This window comes from Heterodontus francisci, chromosome 10 (genome assembly GCF_036365525.1).
Source record: "Heterodontus francisci isolate sHetFra1 chromosome 10, sHetFra1.hap1, whole genome shotgun sequence".
In the NCBI taxonomy this organism is placed as follows: Eukaryota; Metazoa; Chordata; class Chondrichthyes; order Heterodontiformes; family Heterodontidae; genus Heterodontus; species Heterodontus francisci.
This window is the reverse complement of record NC_090380.1, coordinates 63,024,178-63,051,499: the sequence shown is the minus strand read 5'-3', so window position 1 is coordinate 63,051,499 and position 27,322 is coordinate 63,024,178. Positions and strand designations below refer to the sequence as shown.

At 42.6% G+C, this 27,322-nt stretch overlaps 1 protein-coding gene across 3 annotated transcripts in view; it reads right to left on the bottom strand.

The window, feature by feature from the left end:
- Positions 1-296: 296 nt before the first annotated feature.
- The window catches only part of arl6 (ADP-ribosylation factor-like 6), a 56,419-nt gene continuing 29,393 nt past the window's right edge, over positions 297-27,322 (bottom strand). Inside the window, exons 4-10 of one of the 3 annotated variants that reach the window (XR_010975821.1) lie at positions 26,446-26,514; positions 18,703-18,797; positions 16,418-16,547; positions 13,064-13,119; positions 10,834-10,921; positions 10,458-10,548; positions 297-1,803 (exon numbers count right to left, since the gene is read on the bottom strand). Coding sequence is in view for 2 of the 3 variants with exons in the window: in XM_068040608.1 (XP_067896709.1) it covers positions 10,884-10,921; positions 13,064-13,119; positions 16,418-16,547; positions 18,703-18,797; positions 26,446-26,514 (388 nt within the window). In the remaining variant the exon portion in view is untranslated. The remainder of the gene's footprint in view (positions 1,804-10,457; positions 10,549-10,833; positions 10,922-13,063; positions 13,120-16,417; positions 16,548-18,702; positions 18,798-26,445; positions 26,515-27,322) is intronic. The other 2 variants (XM_068040608.1, XM_068040609.1) reach the window with 2 other exon arrangements.

The window sequence follows — 27,322 nt, the reverse complement described above, 5'->3', positions numbered from 1 at the left end:
GTTGCCAGCCATCTGATTGGGCTGACAGCGTGGAAGGTCCATCCACCATCCTTAATTGGCTGCATCCCTGCCAGCTGGCTCTTAATTGCTTGCTCCTGGCACTATCGCAGGGGAAATCCCACCTCCTGCCAGAGCGTGCCGGCACCTAAAAACCACAATGTCCTATCTAACAGTGCAAAAGACTTGAGGTGCATACGGCGCCTATAGGAAGAAAGTAGTCATATGATAAAGTAGAACTTTATGGGATTAAAGACTTCCAATTAGTTTATATTTGAAGATTTAAAAAAGAAACTGAATACCATTCGATTTGCTTTTATTTTCAGTTCACAAGATAGGCTCAACTCAAAAGAATGGCCCTTTGGACGATTTGATTTCATATTTCCATAACACCAACCCTAATCAGTAATAATGTAAGCAAATACAATCAGAATGCTCTGAAAACTTGATAACCTCTTAACCTACATGAATTGCAAAAATGAATCATGCAAAAAATGCATTTTGTTTGGGTGACATAACAAAATGGATAAAGAAAGGCGACTACTGCAATATTTATAAGTCAAGTTTGTCCCCGTCACAAATGCCAGAGGTTGCTGTCAGTTTCACAGGGGTTTGCCATCATTACAACAACAAAATCCAATCTATGCATTTGGCAAAAAGGGTCACAGTTTGAAAATACATATATTTCTTAACATACTTCTGCAAAGGGGGTGGCAAGTCTAGGTGGATACCTTTTTTTATGCCAAGTACTCTCTTATTTGGTGCTTTCTAAAAACATCAGATTTATTATCGACATCAAGTTTTAAAATCAGTTCTCCTTTGCTGCTAGCCTACTCCAACGGAATATGTCCTTGTCATAGAGTAGAATCATTACAGTACAGAAGACTATTTGACCCAGAGTTCATCCCAGCTCTCTGTCGAGCAATCCTGTCAATCCCATTCCCCTGCTCTATCTCCATAGTCCTGTAAGTCTATTTTCCTCAAGTGCCCATCTAATTTTCTTTTGAAATCATCGATCCTCTCCATTTCAATCAGCTTGGTAGGCAAGTTCTCCTTATATCCCCCCCACATCTCTTACCTAAAACCTTAAAACGGTGTCCCCTAGTCCTTGTACCATCAGCTAATAGGAACAGCTTTTGTCTGCCTTATCTAAATGTCATAATCTTGTACATCTCTATTAAATCTCCCCTCAATCTCCTCAGCTGTGTGATAAGCAAAGAGTGCTCCATATTTAGAACAACCGGACAGTGACTTGTAGTGTGGATGTCAAGGATCTAGCAAGTGGAGTGGCTGTGGGAATGGTCTAAAGTTGCTGTTCAAGTTGTTGAGGAAGAAGCTGCTTGGGAATGCATGAGGCCACTCCATCTCAGTGAGATTGCCAGCTTGCTCTGACCAGGATTGAGCCCCGACTCAAGGCCTTTTGGGCAAGTCACACATTTGATGTTTCTAGAAAACTGCCAAATTAAATACTCATTTGGTATTAACTATTTTCTCTCCATAAAATGGTGATTACTTGAACAGAAAGACTCCTTCCAGACCTTTACAACTTTAAATAATTCCTTAATATATCTCCAAGTATAACCTACATTGTTCTTTAGCATTACAAAAATACTACAAATTATTACTTTGACTTCTATGTACACTATTTTGCTTTCTTAAGCATACACTTTAGACAGATTAAATAAATGTTTGGTCCCAACATGATGAGATATGTTTGGTACAATGTTCATCTCTTGATCTGTGCCAAATCACATTCTTCTGCATCGCTCATCAGAGGTCTTCATACCTTCATTGCTTTGATTTGATCTGGTGAATCAAAAACACAAAATCAATAATCTTGATGCAAAGAGGAAAAGAGAGGCTTTGTTTTTCTGATATAATAGAATTAGCAGGGATCTACTATAATCAACAGTGTGTTCTCTTTCTAAAAAATAAAGTGACAATGTCACATCTTAAAGTGGAGTCAGTAACTGTAGAATTGTCGGTTAATCTCATCATAAACAGATAATTATGGAAGCAACTGCTTTACATCAGAAGAAAAAACAAACAAACTCACAAACCAAATATTAAGTTTGTGACTGAAACAATGATACAGGAGGGAAACTCCTGAAGTAACCAGGTGCCAGGCAACGACTGGAGAAATTGAGTAAGGCAGAATGTGCGTGGGGAGGCGGTGGTGTAGTGGTAATGTCACTGGATCAGTAATCCAGATGCCTCGGCTAATGCTCTGGGGACATGGGTTTGAATCCCACCATGGCAGATGGTGAAATTTGAATTCAATTCATAAATCTTAGAATTAAAAGCTAGTCTAATGGTGACCATGAAACATTGCCGATTGTTGTATAAATCCACCTGTTTCACTAATGTCCTTTTGGGAAGTAAACCTGCCGTCCTCTGGCCCACGTGACTCCAGACCCACAGCAATGTGGTGATTCTTAAATGCCTTCAGTGGGCAATTCGGGATGGGAAATAAATGCTGGCCCAGCCAGTGCTGCCCACATCCCATGAACGAATAAAAAAAATATGGTTAGTTTGCCAGTGGACAAAACTGTTTGGTATCACTTCACAATGACCTTGCATTCTTAAGCAGGAGTTAAAAGGGCAAGATGGAACCAAAAAGGTACTGGGTGCACACACTGGGTCGGAACACAGTGCTTTCACTGCGAGGACCAAGGCATAACTTTTAAATTGACTGAGGAAATGACAATCTCTGTTGGCTTATTACAACTTATTGTACTCAAAAGAAAGCTGCTCAATTTGATAGATGGGTAATCTTGCATTAATGGAAGCTTGTGATAAATTAAAAGAAAAATCACAGTGGACGAGGGTGTGCTTTTCTAAGGTTGGATTTATGGAATATTGTAGAATCTAAGTAGAAGGAGCTTTGGTATCCATTTGGGCTCCTGCACAACACAAGACCAGAGAGTGCCAGCTGTGCTCACTCGGTGCTCTAACCTGAAGTATTCTATTTCCTGACTTGGCAGCTAAATTAGCAAAAGGTAAAAAAAAACAAACAAAAAAAAGGCCCAGGTCTTTGTTTTCTCCTTTTCTTTTCTTCCCTTTTCTGATACCCATGCACCTCCATTGAGGGTTCAGTGGCTGAAAGAATGTGGTGGAGGTGGTGGCGTACTGGTATTATCACTCGACTAGTAACCCAGAGACCCAGGGTAATGATCTGGAGACATGGGTTCGAGTCCCGCCACAGCAGGTAGTGGAATTTGAATTTAATTAATAAATCTGGAATTAAAAGCCAGTCTAATGATGGCCAGGAAACCATTGTCGATTGTTGTAAAAAAACCCATCTGGTTCACTAATGTCCTTTAGGGAAGGAAATCTGCTGTCCTTACCTGGTCTGGCCTACATGTGACTCCACACCCACAGCAATGTGGTTAGCTCTTACATGCCCTCTGAAATGGCCAAGCAAGCCACTCAGTTGTACCTAACCGCTACAAAGTCAATGAAAAGGAATGAAACCAGATGGACCATCCAGCTTTGACTAGGCACCGGAAACGACAACAGCAAACCCAGCCCTGTCGACCCTGCAAAGTCCTCCTTATTAACATCTGGGGGCTTGTGCCAAAGTTGGGAGAGCTGTCCCACAGACTAGTCAAGCAACAGCCTGACATAGTCATACTCACGGAATCATACCTTACAATGTCTCAGACACTGCAATCACTATCCCTGGGTATGTCCTGTCCCACCGGCAGGACAGACCCAGCAAAGGTGCTGGGACAGTGGTCTACAGTAGGGAGGGAGTTGCCCTGGGAATCCTCAACATCGACTCCAGACCCCATGAAGTCTCATGGCATCAGGTCAAACATGGGCAAGGTAACCTCCTACTGATTACCACCTACCGCCCTCTCTCAGCTGATGAGTCAGTACTCCTCCATGTTGAACACCATTTGGAGGAAGCACTGAGGGTGGCAAGGGCACAAAATGTACTCTGGGTGGGGGACTTCAATGTCCATCACCAAGAATGGCTTAGTAGCACCACTACTGACCGAGCTGGCCGAGTACTAAAGGACATAGCTGCTAGACTGGGTCTGCGACAGGTGGTGGGGGAACCAACATGAGGGAAAAACATACTTGAACTTGTCCTCACCAACCTGCCTGCCGCAGATGCTTCTGTCTATGACTGTATTGGTAGGAGTGACCACCGCACAGTACTTGTGGAGACGACATTGAGGATACCCTCCATCGTGTTGTGCGGCACTATCACCGTGCTAAATGGGATAGATTTTGAACAGATCTAGCAATGCAAAACTGGGCATCCATGAAGCGCTGTGGGCCATCAGCAGCAGCAGAATTGTACTCAACCACAATCTGTAACCTCATGGCTTGGCATATTCCCCACTCTACCATTACCATCAAGCCAGGAGACCAACCCTGGTTCAATGAAGAGTGCAGGAGGGCATGCCAGGAGCAGCACCAGGCACACCTCAAAATGAGGTGTCAACATGGTGAAGCTACAACCCAGGACTACTTGCATGCCAAACTGCATAAGCAGCATGCAATCGACAGAGCTAAGTGATCCCATAACCAACGGATCAGATCTAAGCTCTGCAGTCCTGCCACATCCAGTCGCGAATGGTGGTGGACAATTAAACAACTAACTGGAGGAGGTGGCTCCACAAATATCCCCATCCTCAATGATGGGGGAGCCAAGCACATCAGTGCGAAAGTTAAGTCAGAAGCATTTGCAACAATCTTCAGCCAGAAGTGCCGAGTTGATGATCCGTCTCGGCCCCCTCCTGAAGTCCCCAGCATCACAGATGCCAGACTTCAGCCAATTCGATTCACTCCGTGTGATATCAACGAACGACTGAAGGCACTGGATACTGCAAAGGCTCTGGGTCCTGACAATATTCCGGCAATAGTACTGAAAACCTGTGCTCCAGAACTTGCTGCACCCCTAGCCAAGCTGTTCCAGTATAGCTACAACACTGGCATCTACCCTGCAATGTGGAAAATTGTCCAGGTATGTCCTGTACACAAAAAGCAGGACAAGTCCAACCCTGCTAATTACCGCCCCTTCAGTCTACTCTCAATCATAAGTAAAGTGATGGAAGGTGCCATCAACAGTGCCATCAAGCAGCACTTGCTTAGCAATAACCAGCTCAGTGATGCTCAGTTTGGGTTCCGCCAGGGCCACTCAGCCCCTGACCTCATTGCATCCTTGGTTCAAACATAGACGAAACTGCTGAATGCAAGAGGTGAGGTGAGAGTGACTGCCCTTGACATCAAGGCAGCATTTGACCGAGTATGGCATCAAGGAGCCCTAGCAAAACTGGAGTCAATGGGAATCAGGGAGAAAACTCTCTGCTGGTTGGAGTCATGCCTGGCGCAAAGGAAGATGGTTGTGGTTGTTGGAGGTCAATCATCTGAGCTCCAGGACATCACTGCAGGAGTTCCTCAGGGTAGTGTCCTAGGCCCAACCATCTTCAGCTGCTTCATCAATGACCTTCCTTCAATCATAAGGTCAGAAGTGGGGATGTTCACTGATGATTGCACAATGTTCCGCACCATTCGCAACTCCTCAAATACTGAAGCAGTCAGTGTAGAAATGCAGCAAGACCTGGACAATATCCAGGCTTGGGCTGATAAGAGGCAAGTAACATTTGCGCCACACAAGTGCCAGGCAATGACCATCTCCAACGAGAGAATCTAACCATCTCCCATTGACATTCAATGGCATTACCATTGCTGAATCTCCCACTATCAACATCCTAGGGGCTACCATTGACCAGAAACTGAACTGGAGTAGTCACATAAATACCGTGGCTACAAGAGCAGGTCAGAGGCTGGGAATTCTGCGGCGAGTAACTCACCTCCTGACTCCCCAAAGCCTGTCCACCATCAACAAGGCACAAGTGTGATGGAATACTCAGCACTTGCCTGGATGGGTGCAGCTCCAACAACACTCAAGAAGCTCGACACCATCCAGAACAAAGCAGCCCGCTTGATTGGCACCCCATCCACAACATTCACTCCCTCCACCACCGATGCACAGTGGCAGCAGTGTGTACCATTTACAAGATGCACTGCAGCAATGCATCAAGGCTCCTTCAACAGCATCTCCCAAACCAGTGACCTCTACCACCTCGAAGGACAAGAACTGCAGATGCATGGGAACATCACCACCTGCAAGTTCCCGTCCAAGTCACACACCATCCTGACTTGAAACTATATCGCCTTTCCTTCACTGTCGCTAGGTCAAAATCCTGGAACTCCCTTCCTAATAGCACTGTGGGTGTACCTACCCCACATGGACGGCAGCGGTTCAAGAAGGCAGCTCACCACCACCTTTTCAAGGGCAATCAGGGATGGGCAATAAATGCTGGCCTAGCCAGTGACGCTCACATCCCATGAATGAATATAAAATAGCCAGGCAGTAGATTCTTTTATAATAACTCACAGACAGGTTACTTTCCATGAGCTAACTATTAATGTTACTTTTCCCAGGGTCAGAGGTTTTACAAAAATAGGATGTTACAAGTACCATACCAGTTGTCAGAACACAAGAAATAGGAGGAGTAGACCATGTGGCCCATCGAGCTTGCTCCGTTATTCAAAACGATCATGGCTGATCTTAGGATTTAACTCCACTTTCCCGCAGGCTCGCCATATCCCTTGATTCACTGAGACCAAACATCTAACTATCCCAGCCTTACATGTATTCAACGATGGAGCATCCACAACCCTATGGGGTAGAGAATTCCAAAGATTCACAACCCTTTGAGTGAAGTAATTTCTCCTCATCTCAGTCCTAAATGATCAGCACCTTATCCTGAAACTGTGCCCCCATGTTTTAGATTCCCCAACCAGTGGAAATAATCTCTAAGTGTCTACCCAATCCAGACACTTTAGAATCTTATACGTTTCAATGAGATCACCTCTCATTCTTTAAACTCCAGACAGTACAGGCCCAATTTACTTTGCCCATCATAGATCAACCCCCTCATCCGAAGGACCAATCTAATGAACCTTCGCTGTACCACCTCCAATGCAAGTATATCCTTTCTTAAATGTGAAGACCAAAACTACACAGTACTCCAGATGTGGTCTCACCAAAAGCCTGTACAATTATAACAATAATTTCTTATACCTGTACTCCAATCCCCTTGCAATAAAGGCCAACATACCTTTTGCCTTCCTACTTGCTTGCTGTGCCTGCATGTTAACTTGCTGCATTCCTTGTACAAGCACACCCGAGTCTCTCTGAACATCAACACTTGCAAGTTTCACATCTTTAAAAAAATATTCTGCTCTTCTATTCTTACGGCCAAAGTGAATAATTTCACACTTCCCTACATTATACTCCATCTGCCATCTTGTTGCCCACTCACTTATCATGTCTATATCTCTTTGCAGCCTCTGTGTCCTCCCCACAGCTTACCTTTCCACCTACCTTTGTATCATTAGCAAACTTAGATACATTAATCTGTCTCTTCATCCAAGTCATTAATATAGATTGTAAATAGTTGAGGCCCAGCACTGATCCTTGCTGCACTTCATTATTTACTGCCGGCCCACATGAAAATGCCCCGTTTATACCCACTTTTTGCTTCCTGTCTATCCATGCTAATATATTAACCCCAACACCATGAGCCCTTACCTATTAATCTTTTATGTGGCACCTTATTGAATGCCTTTTCGAAATCCAGCGATACTACATCTACTGGTTCCCCTTTATCTACCCTACCAGTTAACATCCTCAAAAACCTCTAATAAATTTGTCAAACAGGATTTCCCTTTTGTAAAACCATGTTGACCTATTCCAATTATACTGTGCTTTTCTAAGTGCATTGTTAAGACTTCCTTAATAACAGATTCCAGTATTTTCCCAACGACTGATATTAGGCTAACTGGCCTGTAGTTCTCCATTTTCTCTCTCCCTCCTTTCTTGAAAAGCGGTGAAACATTTACCAACTTCAAATCTGATGGGACCATTCCCAAGGAATTTTGGAAAATCTTAGCTAGCGCATCCACTATCTTTGTAGCTATCTCTTTTAAAATCCTAGGGTGTAGGCAGTCAGGTCCTGGAGATGTCAGATTTTAGTCCCTTAAGTTTCTCCAATACTTTTTCTTTGCTGATACGATTTTCCTTAATTTCTTCACTCTTTTTAGCCCCTAGGTCACTGCCTATTTCTGGTATTGAACCAGCAAGTTAGTTAAACAAGATTTTCCCTTAACGAATCCATGCTGGCTTTCTTTAATTAACCCGCATTTGTCCATGTGGCAATTAATTTTGTCTCGAATTAATCTTTCTAGAAGTTTCCCCACCACCGAAGTTAACCTGACTGGCCTGTAGTTGCTGGGCTTACCTTTACACCCTTTTCTGAACAAAGGTGTAACGTTTACAATTCTCCAGTCCTCTAGCACCACACCCAAGTCTAAGCAAGACTGAAAAATTATGGCCAGTATCTCTGCGATTTCCACCCTCACTATCCTTGGATGCATCTCATCAGGTCCCAGTGTTTTCTCCACTTTAAGTACAGACAGCCTGTCAATACATCCTTTTTATCAATTTAAACTGTTGACTCCTTGCTGGAAATCAATCCCAAGAGTACACTTGCCCTTCGATAACTCGCCCAAGTGGTTATTTTTCATGTCTGAGCCTCCAGTGAGTGCTGGCACATGATTCAATTATGTGGCATCACAACCAAGCTTGATCCTACCTCCACCTAATGTACAATTTCACATATTTTTGGCAGAGGTCACTGGAACCTGGACCTTCCCTAATACAAGGCCCACTAAGGCCAAGTGTGGTGCCTTTACTGTCACCCTGACCAAGGCAGGTTAACACAGTCGGAAAGGAACCCAAGACTGTCCTGGTTGTATGACCCAGTATTTTTTGGACAGACTTGCTGAACCATAGGGAGCTCTTTCGTGTAATAGTTAAAATTGACACCTCCCATATTTATCCATTTCATCTGCCTGAACTGGTAATTGGTTTTGTCCGATGTCAAAAGACATTTATTTTTTTCTGGGGCGTGCAATTCATTTAGCTTCATAATGAATGGTAGGTAGTGGAGCTGCATCCAAAACAAATGAAAGCAGCAAATAATAATGGGTGTGCCAAAAGCAGTTGATCTTTTTAATGAAGCTCTCTTTCTATACTTCATAGAATCACAGACTATTACAGGTCAGAAAAGATCATTCAGCCCATCATGCCAATTTCAAAGTGGGGTTATCAAATTAGCCCCACTCCCCTGCCCTTTCCCTATTCCCCAGATTTTTCCCCTTCAAGCATTTATCTAATTTCCTTCTGAAAGTTATTGAATCTGCTTCTACCATCACTTGAGAAGCAGCATTATATAAAAGACTGAATAAATTAGTCTGTGGTAGGCTTTCTAAAAACTAAATAATCATCTTCAATTGCATCAGAGGTCTTTATTGTGAAAAAATTCTGAAGCATATGAAAGGCATTAGCCCACTTTTTTTAAAACAAAAGAGCTAGACAACCAGTTATAAAGCAGGTACTCAATTGTTTGCATAACAGGCCTTATGGCAAACTGGCTATTTGAATCCATTTGAGATAGCAATAGCTGTTACACCAGAGGTATACAGTCACTTCATTGCTATAAACTGGGTAATAAAGTGAGCTACAGGTGATGTTAGGCTTGAGATAAAGTGAATACAAAGTAATAGTCGCAGAATAACATTAACAGACTTTTGAAACATTGCATTGCCAGCGTATAATACAGATAAAATACTGCCTTAGATTTGCGTGGCCTGCAGGCAGTAAGAAATGTAATTATTACACGCTGTTGGGCCAGAGTAGTGGGATCATTATATTGTATTTGACCTATGTTACCTGGCCTGACAGTGCTTGATTAACAGTGTAAGAATCCCACTATGGCCCAACAATGTGCATTAGCTCCACACGAAGGAAAACATTTCTACTACAATACATTGATATTACTATATTGCACACCAGCCACCTCTGGGACCTTTCCAACTGGTGAGAATTAAAGTTACAACTTTGTGTTGTTGACTCATGGCCATTAGGATCTGGACTGAGACTGCCCAAACTCATTTCCTTTGGGGATCTTACAGCCAACACACAAAAGGAACTTTAATCTCATCAATTCACACTTCATTCAAACTCAGGATTCTAGAAGATGAAAGGGCAGTGTTTTAACCACCGTGACACCCAGGTGTCCTGCAAATGTTTTTCAGTTTTGGTCACAAAACACTTGTTTTACAGTCTTTGGCACCACCTGAACAACAATCTGGACTTGCAATGATTAAAAAAAAACGAGTTACAGGACATGACTTTAAACACCTACATCCATCACCTCCCAGCTGCATTCTGAATTGAAATATTTTCTTGGCTATTAACTGATTTAAAAATAAAACAAATAGGGGAGTGGGGGAAGAAATGAAACAAAATAATGCATATCCGCCAGAACAAAGAGACAGGAAATGTTTGGTTTAACTATATAAAACTATAGTACCTGCAGTCAAAATATGCCTGACACCTAGTGGCTGATTTTTTATTTGCTATGGCTTGCTGTTATTATTCATCAGATGATTACAGTGGCATTTCTGCACATAATGAAGATAAAATGAGGTTTAATAACATTCTCAAACGAATACAATTAAAAAATTGTTATGCATTCTGCTATTTATAGTTTCTAACAGTCAACATTAATTTTATAGATTATTGATCATTGCAGAAATAATTTTAGAAAAGTGTAAAAGTGTACAACATGCAAGTTGTAGATGATGTTCAGAAGTTTCTTAACAGACATGCAAAGAATAAAATTTCCATATTGTTGCTTCAAACATATTTATTATATTTAAAAGACAGACTTCAGACATTTCCCTCACTGCTTTCCTGCCTTGAAAAGGTCCTTATTTGGTTAAGAAGCTGGGTTGAGTTAGGGCACTGCATCTTCCATGGTTGCTTTCAATTTCACTGTAGATTATACAATAGATGTGTTTCACTAAACAAGATAGTTTGACCCTCTGGATGTCTGTCTATAATTTATTCCTGACCATCTGTAGGCTACATATAAATATATACCAGGATACGAATAATGTTGATAATCTTTAGAAGCCACATGAACAATAAATCTCCATTTGGTTATATTATCGTTCTCGTAAACTGCACTCCTTGCTTTCTCCTATTACAGAAAAATGTTCTGAATACTAATGGTTTCCAAATTTAGTTAACATCCTAAAATTAAATGAGTTAAATACAATATTGCAATCACAAAGTTCAGAGTACATGTATAGTCAACACGCTTTGATTTTTGTTACATGACATAATTTCAACAGCTTTTTTCACTTACCTTTAATTTTAATGCTACCTATTTACTATTCTGCATGTTTAATTTTAAAATAAAAGTTATATCAAAGTAAAACTGGTGCAGATGATAAGTTTTAAATGCAGAAAACTGTCACAGAAACTAAGGTTACAATATAGCTGGAATTTTGGAAAGAGTTAATTTATTTTCTCTTGCCCTATTGTTCACTTGTCAAGATGATGCTGTTTTTATACTGCACACAAGGCAAAGTAATTTTAGTTTTCATTTCCCAGCTGTAAGGAGGAGTACAATTAAGCAGATTGGGAATAATTTTGCCACTCGATAAGGCTGTACACCAAAATTTAAATGCTGGGGTGCAGCCTAAAGAAAATTAACATTTCTGAAATTATTTTGCATTGCTTCTCAGCAGTATATTGATACTGAACAGCAGGTTGCAAGACAATGGGCTGAATTTTCCCAGCTCGTCGCCGAATGCAGCTCACCACCATCCTCTCAACCAATAGCAAGAGTTTTCCCCATTAGCCTCCCCCTCCTGCCCTGAAAATTTCACTCCTCCCCCTCCCCACCAGTATTCCGCCTCAGATCTCCGAATGGAGATCCGAAGGTGCGGGAGTTCCGGCAACCGGCTGGATTATCGGAGTGGAATGGTCGTCACGACAAGTACTAATGCATTAATTAACATTTATTTAAATTAAGTCTCTGTTGCCAATCGGCGGGGAGGCTGCCACGAGGCCTGGCCGCCACCAGTAATATGTGGCGGGGCCTTCCCAGTGTCAAGGCGGGCCTCTCCTGGAGGTATTTTCCAGGCCCCCCTGCCATGACCTCCAAAGTTGGGGGGCTGGTAAAATCCAGCCCAGTGTCTACTGTGGATTTTTACAGAAGTTCTTTGTTAGCTTGGTAGAATTGTCATCGCCAAGTAAGATGATTCTGGGTTAAAAGCAAAATACTGCGGATGCTGAAAATCTGAAATAAAAACAAGAAATGCTGGAAATACTCAGCAGGTCTGGCAGCATCTGTGGAAAGAGCAGAGTTAACGTTTCGGGTCAGCGACCCTTCTTCGGAACTGGATTCTGGGGTTTGAACCCCACTCTAGGAGTTCAACGTGTAATCTAGGTTAACGTATCAGTATAATTCTGAAGCAGTGCTGCATTGTTGGGGACATCTACCTTTGAATGAGATATTAGAGACACCCCAACTGTGAATTCCAGTGTTTTAGGTAGATGTCAACAATTCTATGGCACCGTTTGAAGAAAAGCAGAGTTTTCCTAGTTAACATTCTTCCCTAAACGGTCACCATCAAAAACAGACTAACTGATTATTCATTTCACTTCTCCTTATAGGACTCTGCTGTGTTTGCCTACAAAAGAGTGATGGCACTTTATAAATACAAGCTCTTTTGTCTTCTCAGGCAATCAGAATCTATAATTTGATCATTTATCTCTGTTCAGAACTAATTTTCCAATTATGAAATAGGCCAAGGTTTTTTGTAAAGTCATTTACATTTTTATAATTGTTTTGTTTATTTTGTACTGTTCATTTGTCTATGGATATACATTCACCAGCATAGAGTCTTAAGTAGAATTATTGACATATGCGACATGGAATAGCCAGACTGTTAATACAGTGCTTTCTGTGTAATTTTGGATGCAGAGAACAGGAAAAACACAAAAAGGCAATGCAAACATAAGAAAGGGACAGAAATACATGTATGAAGTTCACCATGAAAGATGTTTTCTGAGGTATTAAAATGGAGAGAGTTAAGTGCAGCACTGTTTAGCTGCAAATTATACCTTGGAGCCAATCAACACCTTCTTGTAGTCCTTCTCCTTTTATAGCATCACTGGCACTGAAAAAAGATCAAAACTACCATCAGATGCAAAGTATACTACTTGTCAAACAGGCTACAAAAAAAAAACAATACAGCTACTTCACCCAATACAGGCTTGCTCTAAGCGGCTTCCAGAAATATATATTACACAGCCTATTTTACTAAATCATGGTCTTGGCAGGGAGCCTCACACCTTGGGAAGAGATATCAGGAAATCAATAAGTTGACAGAAAATCAGGAGGAACACCTCTGCAGTTTCCTAGTACACACTTTTTGTAGGTCCCTACCAGATGCACACGTCTCACAAACCAAAGATTGTGAGCATCATGCACCACTATTGGTTTCTTAGTATTGTACATAATGAATGACTATGATTTTAGTGAGTTTACTGAAAAATAAGTCTCCCTCATGATATAACTACCTACATGATTTAAGCACCACTCTGGGTATTATTTATGTAGGATTCCTCTCCACTCTGAACAACAGTTTATATTTTCACAATACTTTCAATGGTATTTTTGGTTCTGCAGTCGTCTTGTGGGAAACATTTTTTCCCACCCTATTTTGCATTAACTTCCTTGTTTACCTTAGGAAGAAAGTATCAACATAATAGTACAGAGGCATTTTAGAGTATAATTTGGAGGATTCTTTGAATAAGTGTTCTAACCTCTAGGATGGTCTGCTGCACGTTTTCAGTGTACCTAATCCTTAATAAAATTGTGTATTATAATATATGACATGATACCTCTACTGCTAAACAGACAGTAAAGGAACAACATGGTCTTATCATTGATTGTTCAATTCTCTTTTATTTATAGTTTAAACATTTCAAGAACAAAAAAAAATCCTCAGGAGATGGCAGCTTCTCAACACTTCCAAAGCTGGTGTGGCAAAATGTGACTTCTCTTTGTGCACCCTAAATTGCAGCACCTGCTGCTGCTTACTGAAAACAATCAGTGCTGGGGTGTTTCTGGGAGCTAAGACTATATTCGCTCTGATTATATGGTTCCAACTCAAAACCCCTGCTCCTTAGGCATGGTGGTATGGCCTGGTATAATAATGCAAGATCAGCCCACTTCAATATTAAAATGTCACTTTCTGTATATTTCTGATCATTAGCAGAGAGCAAATTCTCAGGGTTAGGATTTCCGACACAGCCAGAAGCTTTTTTTTGGGAGGAGGGTAGTGGGAGGAATGAGGAGACTGACCACCTACCCGCCACCCCCCAAAAAAAAAAAAACCCTTTCAGGACCAACGGTCTTGCAATGGTTAAGATGGGTAGCCCTAAAGGAAGGTTAGTCCCGTCCAGGAAAAAAAAAGTTCCTCATGGTCCTCCCTTGTAACGGATGCCGAGTGACAAGTTCTGATCCAGCACAAACAAACAATCATTTTATATGACTTGGGTCACATTTAAATAAATTTTGGGTACATATTCATGGTTGGTGTGCAGTTTTCCAATATACTACAGGCTGGCAAGCTGCAGTGGAACATGTTGGATGCATCAGCATGGAGCAGACGAACGGCTGAATTTTATTAGCACGCTGAAGTCGGTGGCCTCCAGACGCAGATGCGATATTTCACGGTGGGTCTCATTTAAATGGAGGGGGCAGAGCGGCCGCCCCTGATGACGTAGAGGGGGTGGCCCCTTCGTCCCTGGCAACGGCATCCGGTGCCACTGCACCAGCCCCATTTTTAAAGGGCTTCAAGCCCATAGGAAAAAAATTGAATGTTAAAAAGTAACATTACTGTGGATTTTGTTTAAAAAAATTAAAAGCTGGGTGCCCTTTCCCAACCCCAACCCCTTAAATGTTTTTTTTTTAAAATTGGCCTATATCACAAACATTAACTTTATTCCCACCCCGAACTTTCCCCCCCAAACTAGCCACATTTGCCCTTCAACCCTTTCCCACTATCCCCACAGCCAATAAAAAATGTTTTCCCCGCTTTCCCCTCCTCCCGCCCTAATAATTTCACTCCACTCTCTTCCCCCACCCCAGATGGCCGCCGTAACAAGGTCGGCTAATGTGAATGATTTAACCTTAATTATAATATTGAAATGAAGGCCCTGCCGCTGAGCGGCAGGGGAGCCGCACTGAGGCCTCACCGGCGCCAGTAAAATGCGGCGGGGCCTTCTCGGCGTTGGTGGCCATGGTGGGCCTCTCCCAGAAGAATTTTCTGGGTCCCCCGCGACAATCTCCGACATTGCCGGAGGCCTCATAAAATTCAGCCCTGAACGTCATGTCTGATAACATGGGGAGCCAGTGCCTGAGGATCATCAATCTCAGGCTGCTCTTGGGCTCTATACTCAGAAGCTCCGAGAAGATGGCAACATTGGCTGGCGGAGAAGCCACCTTATGGTAAGTTTTACCTCAGAATGAACTTACCTAGTTTTAAGTAAAATATATTCTGAGGAAAAAAACAAGGATATAACTTTTTTTTTTATAAACAGGAGGAGAATGCCATTCAACTGAAATCAGGCTTTAAAATTGCATATATATTCAAAAGTGCTATTTATAATACCTTCAAAAGAATAGTTTCAGTTTTAAATTTCTACCTTAAAAACAGTAATAATGGGGTAAGAAGAAATTATGTGGCCTGACAAAGATTATTATTCCTTTGACCTTTAGAAGGAAACAGAAACTGTACCCAAAAATAAAAGTTCAAGATGTCATCAATTCATCTGTATTTAATGTCTGAAAGCAAAGTCAATTTTTTTTTTTTTAAAGTTAATAAAGCCAAGATTCAATTTGCTCCAACTACATACTATGAAAAGATGGGCAGGACAGTTGATCATCCTGACAAATATTATGTGAGGCTACCCAGGGCACAATTACACACAAAAAGGAGCATTTCTACAAACAAAGCATAGATATCCTGCTGTCAGATCCAAAACTGGAACCTATTTGAATTCTTTTGTGTAATTTTCAAGAATCAATATGGAATGAAAATGTGTAGTTTTGGCTCTGGGCCCTTTATAGCGTATCTTTTATTAATAAGTGACAGTATTTACATCTTGGGCTGACCCCTGGCGGCTAAACATCAATTTTGCACCATATTACCGGTTTGTCCAATTTAAAGCATGTCTGACCCTTAGCCATGGTACTTATTTGAAATGTCAACTGCCCTTAAATTATTGGGCACATGACTAGCTCTAACAACAGATGCCTCTAATTATTGATAAGGATAATAATGATAAAAATTAAGGTATCCATTTGAAACATAATTCTACAAGCATTCAGTATATAATTTTTATGCAGAACTATATAGTTACAGAGAAACAAAAATGCTAATATAAATAGGCTGCAATTTCTCTTACCAAATATGCCATGCCTTATCTTTGATATTTTCTAAGCATAACATTTGGGAAACCTTGACAGATGACAAAGCATCTCTGAGGTCCATCTTGTTTGCAAAAAATAAAATTGGAATTCGTCTGTGTTTAATGTCTGAAAGCAAAATCAATGTTTTTGAAAGTTAATAAAGCCAAGATTAATTTTGGTCTAACTACATAACTAGGAAAAGATGGGCAGTACAGCTGATAATCCTGACAAATAATAATGTGAGGCTACCCAGGGTACAATTACACACAAAAGGAGCATTCCTACAATCAAAGCATAGATATTTTAATACAGCTGTTAATGACTGGAATTCATATTAACTTTCAAGACAATAATAGGGAATAATCAGTTTAGCAGGTGCTTCAATATACAGTCATAGCTGTGTAAAATCAGAGTACAAAAGTCTTTTTTAAAAAAAACCTAACTTCAGGTTTTGTTTGCAACAAATTCTTTACGCAACACAATTACATGCTGGACAATTACTGCATGTTTGAACCAGTATCCAAATATCTATTAAATACACAGTTATTAGAAGAGACACCTGTTTGGCCTAAAAGAGCATATGTCCCAAAAGTTTCTACTCCTAAAGACTTTCATTCACTTTCACTTTGTTTACTAACAGTTATTATAAATGTTTTGACATGTTTTACATTGGGATGGGGGACTTCAGATGACTAAGTAATACTCCAGATCAAAATCAGACATTTTGTGTATACTGTGAGCTCTTTTACTCCTGTATCTCCTGTCCAATTTCTTATGGTTTATGTAGGGAAAACCTACAAGTAAATATATCAAAATATAGAAACAATGAAACCGCAATGATAGTTTGTTGCAAGATTAATATTTTAGATTCTGAGAACATAAAGCAGCCAGTTTGGATCAAGCAGAAAACAAAAGAGGCCCAAACCTACACTAAGTTTGTGTTTTGTAATTAGGAATAAAATATCCATCTAGCCAGTCCCAAAGTAAACAAAAAAACTATACTTCATCTTTTCCAATCATTCTTCATCAAAATACTATCCAGCTTCCTCCTAATGTTACTGATTTTATTCACTGCCACTTTCTCCCGTGTAAGGTCTGTTTCATACATTCACATTAACCATCCTCTGTTAATCTAAACAGTCCATCCACTTTCCTTCTTCGGAGCTTGTGCCCTAAGTGCAAGTTTCATTTCCATGACTGACTGAGACAATTTTAAAAACAAATTGTTTTCTAATTTGCACCCTAGTCTTCCTCTCCTGAACAGATGAACGCTTCACTACAGTGTGGTGCAACGGCACTAGTCAGCCTCCAGTATCGCGCCCACGTTACCACCGAGCGGGTGTGGACGGCGTACGTCGGCCGGCGGGCGGACACACACACACAAAAAAGAAAAATCAGAAACCCTGGACTATTTTCCTCTCCTAACCCAAGGGCTCCAAGATCAAACAGTGCCATAACTACTGCACCATTTGAGATCAGCTCACTCAGCACAGAAGTGATTGGGTCTGCTCCTTCCTGGTCAGTATGGCTCAACTACTCACTGGGTAAACTCACTGAGCCACTCGGAGAGTGGCAACCATTTCTCTATGTGAAAGCAGAAATCATCTGTAGACATGGGAGCACTATAAAACACGAGTCCCCTATTTTAGCAGATTTAAAACATGCCAAAACATTCATCGCAACTATATTCGTACACAGCAATGTATGAGAGACAAAATTATTGATTTTTTTTGCTATCAGCAGTATTACTGCAAAATTATGGCAATGACTTCATCTCAACTGTACCAATTAAGGCTCCTTCATCAATGCTTTCGGGACAAAACATTTTTTAAATGAGCTTATTTCAACTGAACATAAATTTCACCTCTGAATAATTTCTATATCAAATATGAACAGTAAGAAGAAAACATCACAATAACATCTTATTTACTCCAAAGATCTGATAGTATTTTACTCCAACCGTAATTTGCAACAGCCATATTCAAAAGCTGTTTGACCACCTTTACCAGTTAACTCAGCAGTGAGCAAAAACTTTCCAGTTGCCAGAATAATCTTTACCACAGGCATGTTTAAACAGCTTATTAGGCAGCTTGCGTTACAGCTGGAATGCTCATGAAAGCTTCAGCAATATATTCACATCTTCCATTGAACACCATAATTATAAATTTTTTAAAAAATCTGTCTTTACTAGGTAAACCACTGTTTGCTCTATTTTTATTTCTGTTGGACGGAGATTTCTGAAAGGTAAAATGAGAAAAGAAGCAAAGATAAATGATCCTACCTGGATGATTAAGAAGTGTGTCAAGTTCTTCTTTGGCAACCACCATCCTCAACTTGTCACTGCTATCTATAACAAAAATGATGGCCTGGCCTTCCCTGAAGTGACCATGAAGAGATATTAGACTGCGTGCAACTGCACCTTTAAAACTATATCACTTTAGTCAGACTATATGAATATTGTGCGTGTAGTAGCCAATGCACTGTATACATTACCATCTTAGAATGGTTGGCCAAAATTAGTTCACCTCACCTAACAACTGATATAATATATACACACACACATATATACATAATGCTTTAATTTTTAGTAGTCATGTCATCTGAAGTAATCATGATTCATTTCTCCAAGCTAAATAAACCAGATGGTAATTGTTTTTCTACATTAAGTGTCAACCTTGGGCCAGTGGCAGCACTTTCACCTTTGTGGAGTGAGATGCTAATATTCCCTCAGGTGAATGTAAAGACCCTTCTATTTGAAGAAGAGCAGGGTAGTTCTCCTGGATTCCTAGCCAACATTTATCCCTCAACCAACACCACCAAAGACAGACTAATGAACCATGGTTTTTCACTGCTGTTTGTGGGCCCTCTGTGCAAATTGACTGTCACATTTGCTTACAAAACAGTGACAAAATTCATTAGCTTTAAAGTGCTGACACTATGCAAATACAATTTCTTCCCTTATATATTGTGACTGAGTTAAGCCATATACTGAATGCGAAAATTTATGTTTGTTAAACAAAGCAGAAAATAAAGTTATTTAAATCATCTTAAAGCAATTAGTTCTGTTGGTAGAAATGGAGGGCTGAATTTTATTTGGGCGCCGCGCTGCGCGGTGATGCCCTTTCAATTCAGCGGGGTGGCCGCATTTAGCGGCTGCCGCAGAGCCCCTGCAATATTACGCACGGGGGCTCATTAGAATCACGGCGCCAAGCTGAGCTCCCCATATTATGTGGGTAGAGGTGTGACAGTCGGTGCAGTGAGAGAGTTTTTGACAGTTGTGCAGCAGGTGCTGGGGCCCTATTTTAAACGCCCCAGCACCTGCTTCCTGACAGCTGTCAAAGAAATACTTACCTGACTGCTGAAGAGTGGGGCTGCTGTCAATCTGGCAGCAAAGCAGAATGTGCTGCAGAAATCCAGGTCAGGCAGCATCTGTGGCGAGAGAAGCAGAGTTAACTTGTCCAAGTTCACAGACCTGAAAGTTAACTCTGCCTCTATCTCCATAAATGCTGCCTGCTTTGCTGAGTGACCCCAGCACTTTCCGCTTTGCTGCCACATACTTACCCTGCTGTGTCCCAGTGTCCTGTGAAGTTGCGATCCGCTTCTCCCACTCAAGTGTAACATCCCTTCTTGTAGGTGTGCCGCACCTGGGCGAATAATCTTAAATTTGCACATTCCAGGATGTGAGACTTAAATAGACCATAAAAGGTATTAGAGGTTGACAGAGAACACACTGACACAAATAGGAACTGCAGATGTGGACTGGTGCACAGCAGGTGAACGAGGTGATGTGTGGCTTGCAGAGCGCATGTCGGTTCCTATGGAGCAGACAAGCCTTTGTCTGATATAAGCCACTTGCGAACATCCCTAGCTCACTGCTAGCCCTGCGTGCAGAGCCTGGGTGCCATCTGCCCTCCCATGCGTCTTTCATGTTGTAGGTCCTCAACATCCTGATAGTCAGAGGAGGAATCCTGTTGACGTCTCTCATCATGCCAGACCTGGCCCCTATTGTGCGCGCAGTTGTGCAGAGTTCAAAGAAAGGAGCTGGCCTTTTCGGTCCGTAGTACAGGGAATCACCCTAGCCATACAGGCATTGAAGGTGCTCATTCAGCATGCCAATCTCCTGCTCAATGGTGGCTCATGTAGCTCAGTGGCTTGCGTTGTATCTCTCCTCTGCAGCAGTGGTGGGGTCTCACTGGTGTCGGGAGCCATGTCTGCAAAGGATAGCCCTCATCTCCAAGAAGCCACCTCTCCATCTGAGCCAGTTCAGTGAACAGCAGCAGCAGCTGGGACTGGCACAAGACCCAGGTGTCACGGCAGCTGCCTGAGAAGCCATCACACATTTTCAGGAAGCATCTGCTGTGATCACATACCAGCTTCACCTAGATTGAGAGGGCTCCTTTAAGGGTGACATCTGCAGATGGTAGCCTGGCGGAGAGGCCTGCTCAGGTTGGGAAAAAAGAACCCGACCGAATCATAGCAGACCCAAGCCCGACCCGGCCAGAGTACCTCCAATTTTGCCCCGAACCCGATCCCACTCGACCTGACCCAACCATCCCTTTACTTACCTTCCGACTGGGAAGCTCCACGAAGCTGCAGCGCATGCGTGATGACGTCATAGTTACGTCACTTGCTCGCTGCACAGACTCAGTTTCGCCCCAGACTCCCAGCTCAGGTAATTTTTTAAAATGTCAATATTTACCGGCATTGTCTGTATGTGCGCAGCCCAGCCCGACCTGACCCCGAAAGCTAAACCCAGAAGATGGGTCTGACGCGACCCAGACACATGTCGGTCGGGTCCCATCGGTTTCGGGTCGGGTAGCAGGCCTCAGGCCTGGCGGAAGGCCTGATGGCCACATAAGTGCAGTCTATGAACGTTCCAACTTATGGTTCTCTGGCAATGGTGCCAGAACCAATGGCCCTCTGGGCCTGGCTGTGAGAGTCCGTCCTGAAGTGGAGATACTCACTGGCCCTCCGGTGCAGGACATTGGTGACCTCCCTGATGCAGCAGCACCCCATAAAGGTCTCTGGTGGGCCCCTAAAAAGCTGCAGAGGCATCAGGCTTGAGAATCACAGCCACTTTGAGGAACAAAGGCATGGGATGTCCACCGAAGCCCATGGGCTGTGGTTATTCTTGAGCAGGGCACAGAGATGTGTCACCACCCTCTCTACATGCGCAATCGCCTCTGACACTGGTGCTCTAACATCCGATGGCATGTCATGTGGGACCTGTAGATGCACGGCAAACGTAAGGGCGAGCTCCCCTTGGGGGCTGCTGCTCATGACTGGGGGCCTCTACGTGCATCGCACCTGCCTGTTGATATTGCCTTCGGTGCATATGGTTTCTCACAAGCAGAGGATGACACAATGTAGGATGAGCCATACCTATTTCCATTTGATAACTAAAGTTGAACCCTTCATGTATTCGAAGGTTCCTAACACAGCAGGGATTGGTGTTTACGGGTACATCAGCTGCTTTCCTGGATCAACTATGTGGCGTGCCATGGCATTGCCCATCTTGGCCAACACTCAGTGGCACAGCATGACATCAAGATCCTACCAGCTGAATCGATTGCCCCCACCATCCACATAACCTTAATGGTCTTGTCCTTTCTGGCACCCTCCCCACACACAGGGTGCCGAGTACACCATTGCTCCCTCACAAACACAGAGCATACACTTAACAGAGGGATGGTACACAGTACCTCCCTTCATGCCAGCAGAGCTTTCCCTCCAGTAATCCCAGACCCCCTCCCTTTAAGTATGCAAAGTGAGACCCCTGTGTACCTCCCCCCCACCCCTCCTCCCTTTAGGAATGCAGAGTGAGAACCCTATGTACCTCCCCCCCACCCCTCCTCCCTTTAGGAATGCAGAGCAAGACTCCTGGATATCTCCCCCTCCCTCCTCCCTTTAGGAATGCTGAGTGAGACCCTTGAAAAGAAATTTACATTCTGCCTCTGTGGACCCACCGGGTTTTCCAATCTTGAACGGGACGGCACATGACGGCTGCCCGTTCATCGGAAAATCAGTAAGTGTCAATGGAGAGGCGGCAGGCAGCATAATCACCAAAGGTAAGAACCGTTTACCATATGCTATTTGTGGTGTGGCTGCTGTGCGGCGGAGAGGCTGCATAGAGGTCCCCCCCGCCGCCAGTAATTTGTGGTGGGGCCTTCTCGACCCGCTGCGTTGAGGGGCCAGTAAAGTTCAGTCCGGTATGTGGGCTTGGTTACAAAAAGTTGTTTTTTCTGGTTTTGGAAATTGCGAGCTGAAAAGCTAACTAAAGACATTAATGTAAAGGAACATTAATTACTTCTTTTTAAGATGCATTTTAAAATCTCACTTCAGGCAGGAAACAGAATTTTTGAGTTCGCTACCCACCATACAATAATCTTTGTTCATGGCTCCATAATTAATACATAAACCATAAAAGATAATTCACTAACACAGCTAAGCTCTATACCGTCAGTAAGCTTACAATTGAAAACCAATGAGAAAAAAATACAATGATTGCACAGGTGACTTTTTAAATGGAATCATTAACTGGAACAGCCTCTTCTGAAAACTGCACCTGAGCTTGGCTATGACGACCACTGGGCAATGCTTGTAGTAAGTTCGAGATCAGTTGCATTGCTAACTTTTTCAACTCTCATGTTCTTCCCACAAATTTTGTTGATCTCTGTATTGTAAATTTGAGCTGTTTTAGCAACTGAGTTGGAAAGTTGCCCAACTCTTCAATAAGGACATTACAAGCATGTCTTATAGATATTGATTATGAAATAATAGTTTAGTATAACAGACCTAATCAAATGGCATAATGAAATCACAGCATATACTTTAAAGCTGTGCAATGCTTGGAACATAACCAAGGGTCATGCAAAAAGCTCAAAGTCACATGGACCCTTTGATAATCAAGGATTTTAGCTGTTCAAACTTACAACAAACCATTACTTTATTGATGGGTGGAGACCAATGTCATTTTCTACTGCTTAATTACAGTCAAAAATGGATGCAATTAGTTTACCAGCTCTTGCTAAGTATGAACATTCTCTTAGTAATGTTTTTAAACATAGTATATTTCAAAGTTGTTTTTCTTTCAGGCACAAAATGTGTTAAATAAATTCATGCACTATTTTCATATTTTTAATGCTCTATTTAGATAAAATAAGTAAGTACACTTCTTTTAAGCGCCGCTTAAAACATGTTATATATTTAAAGTCGTTTGAAATGAATTACAGTTTTAAACTGAAAAATTATATTGATTTTAAATTTACCTGAAGTTTAAATCAATTTTGAAAGAAAGTGATTTCAGTTAGATTAGAAGCTGGGGCATTGGTCTGGCAGTAATTTGATACTGCCTGACCAATGCTCATAATTAAGGCAAAGGATTGAATCAGATCAAATTCAACCCTTAACTGAATTGGATCTACAGTGCAAAGTGGGTATCTGTTCCCCTGAGTAAACCTTTTAATTAGTCAATGTCCTAACCTGCAAACAGTAGCTAAAGAGAAAAATTAAAGTCCCTCTTTACCAGCTTATATACAATCCTGTGGCTGAATTTCAGGGCCCCTGAAGTCGGAAACAGAGGCGGAGGTAGCCCGAAAATGCCGGCGCTGGCTGGCGTGTCAGTTTCAGGATGCCATTCCTGGCACCAGCAATGTTAACCAGGGTAGGGGGGAGGGCTAGACAGGGATCCCACTCTACTCCCAATTGAGGCCAATTAAAATATTTTAAAAGTTCGTTAACAGTTGCAGGAGTGGGAGGGTGGAATTTTGAAGGGGGCACACAGGTTTCAGGAGGTATCTGTTGCAGATCAGTTGATGGGGTGGGGGGGCAGGCACAGAGTGGGGAGCAAATCATGGCTGCCCCAGGGAATCACTGTGGTCCTATAGAGGTTCAGCAGGACAAAAGGAGGCCTCGGCATTTCATAAGGAAGTGCAGTTGGCGCAACACAGCTGGTGGGCAGAGTGGGCACTCCGTGCTCAGGCAATGAACGAAGTCAGCACTCCCCTGGCATTGTGGGGGCAGAGAGCAGGGGGAAAGGCTGCCAAGGACAACTGGGCAGCTACCTGCCCAAAAGGAAGGCTACAGCTGGCAATAGGCGCACGAGAGTCAGAACATCCTCCTCAAAACAGTTGGAACCCAGAGCAGAAGGAGGGCATAGGAGAGGAAAGAGGGGCATTAAGGCAACCAAGGCCAAATCCTCACCACAGGATCTATCACTGAAGATGGAGCTACCTGGTGATGACCAAGACCCAGCGCCGAGACGGTGACTCTCCAGGCAGATGGTCACAGACATTTGTGACCTCGTAACTGAAGACCAGTCGCTTCGCAGCACTGGTCACCATGTCCTGCCAGTAGCCGTCAAAGTCACTGTAGCCGTAAACTTTGTTTCTGGCTCCTTCCAAGGATCAGCTGTGGACCTTGGTGGCATCTTGTAAGTGGCTGCACAGCACTGCATCTCACAGATCGCTGATATCCTCTTTGCCAGAGCTGGACAGAACATTCATTTCACAACAGATGTGACCTCACAGGGAACAAGGGTTTCAGCGCCACTGCTGGATTCCCGCAGGTGCAGAGCATCATCAATTGCACCCTTGTGGCCATCAAGGCACCCAGTGACCAGCCAGTGAGATTCATCAAGAGGAAGGGCTTCCACTCCTCCAATGTTCAACTGGTCTGCAACCACAATAAGTGCTTGCTCCATGTGCGTACTCGCTTTCCTTGTGCGTACTCGCTTTCCTTTATCCTCTGCAGTTCACGTTGCCTCAGATCTTCACTCCAACCCCCAACGTGGTGGATGTATCCCAGAGGACAAGGGATATCCCTTGAAGACATGGCTACTCACTCCTCTAAGGGAGGCCAAACAGAGGCAATACAAACAATGCCACCTGCTCAGTAAGACAAACACTGAGCAGACCATCGGATTTCTGAAGATACGATTCCTGTGCCTGGATCTGTCGGGTGGCGTCCTCCAATACCCTCCTGCAAGATCTTAGTCATTGTGCTGGTCTGCTGGCCCTCCAGAGGGCCAGTGAGCGTCTAAAAGGAGACAGCTCATCGGGGGACGAGCAGGAGCAGGAGCAGAAAGTGAGAAGAGGAGGGGGGAGATGATGCTGAACAGAAAAGGTACCCCCACTGTTCAAAAGCTGGCCTCCAGGATGAGGACCTTCACCTCTCCCTCACGATCTCCAGCATTAGATCCAGGTCAGCATCGATGAATCAACGGGTAACTCTGCCCTGGGTGCCAGACCTCCAGCTCTCCCTTCCTTCTGGTGCTGGTTGGCACAATGAGTAGATCTCTCCCCTCAGGATAACCAGCTGTCTCAGTGATGGCTGCCAAGGAGAGTCTGAATCAGTCCCACACTTCATCTGATCTGGCTCCATTCCTGTCCCCACTGGCTCTAATTGGGCAGGAAACCCACTCCATATCAATCAAGGGCTTAACCACGTGAAAATTTCAACTTTGATCAGTTTCCCATCGGATGCAGTCTTCTGACCCAAAAACAAACCCAGCTCCTGTTTCCCAATTCCGTGGCAAAAATTCAGCTGCTGATGTTGCCAAAGACAATCATGGATCTCATGATCAACATCTATGCAAGAACAAATGTTTATTTAGCCTGATATTGGAAAAAATACTCTATTTACTTGAACAGATCAATCTAGAACCTAGATTGTTTATTCCAACCATTTTGTTTGAACATTCCTAACTGAACTTACAAAACACTTCACACTGTCAAGTTAATTTATTATAATGTTTGTTGTTGTCTACAGTTGTATTTAATATATAACACACACAAGGCAGTCTTTTCCAAATGCCTAAGATCAGAGATGGCAATTTAGTTTCAAATTGTATTTTTGTTTCCTATAAAAGTTTATAAAAAGTTATATGATGTTGTGAACAGTGGATTTATTATGGAAGTAGGAGTTTTGTTACTGGTTTCAACCTCCTGTGGTTATGGATTATGCAAAGGTAACTAGACAAATTTTCTATTAACCTATTACATTCGGTTTTGTACACAACACTTACTTATAGTAGTGTTCCCATAGGTTTCGATATCTTCCCTGGCCAGACATATCAAATACTGTAAACGATAGGCTGGGGGGAAAAAATGGGAGCAAAGTATCAACCAGACGTCAGACATATCTGCAAACCCAATATCATGCTCAAGTCCCCAAAGCAAGCTACTGACATCCACACAGGTGTCTGTTTGTCCACTATAAAACGTAGAAATTAATGTTGGCAATACTAATTGTTATGAACACAGGACTTTGTAACACAATTATGTTTTAAAAACTGTGATTTTTAAAAGTTTAAGATGGGACTCCTGAAAGTCTGCGACCTCTCATCCACTCTGCAAAAGGACAAGACAGAAGTCTTGGTTACCAGGACAACAGAGAACACAGATCAAATACTTTTTTTTTGAAAAAACAAAGGCTGCAAGAGTAACACGTGAATAACAATGAGTTTTGTCCTCCCAGACTTTTGGGTTGTAAACAAGGTTGTTTGGGGGGTGGGGGAGGGATTAGTGATTCTGTATATGAAAATGTACCAAGCAGCTGTTGACACCTAGGAACAATGGAAGACCCAGCTGGCTTTGTGAAACCAGACTTCTGGACTTTGCATATTGGAACAGGACAATAAGCTATTAACATTTGAGTCCAGAAAAATTTAACAGATTTTCAGAAGGCAGACAGCTGTAAGAGAGAGAGAGAGACAGAGAGAGAGACAGAGAGAGAGACAGAGAGAGAGACAGAGAGAGAGACAGAGAGAGAGACAGAGAGAGAGACAGAGAGAGAGACAGAGAGAGAGACAGAGAGAGAGACAGAGAGAGAGACAGAGAGAGAGACAGAGAGAGAGACAGAGAGAGAGACAGAGAGAGAAAAAAAAGAGAGAGAGAAAGAAA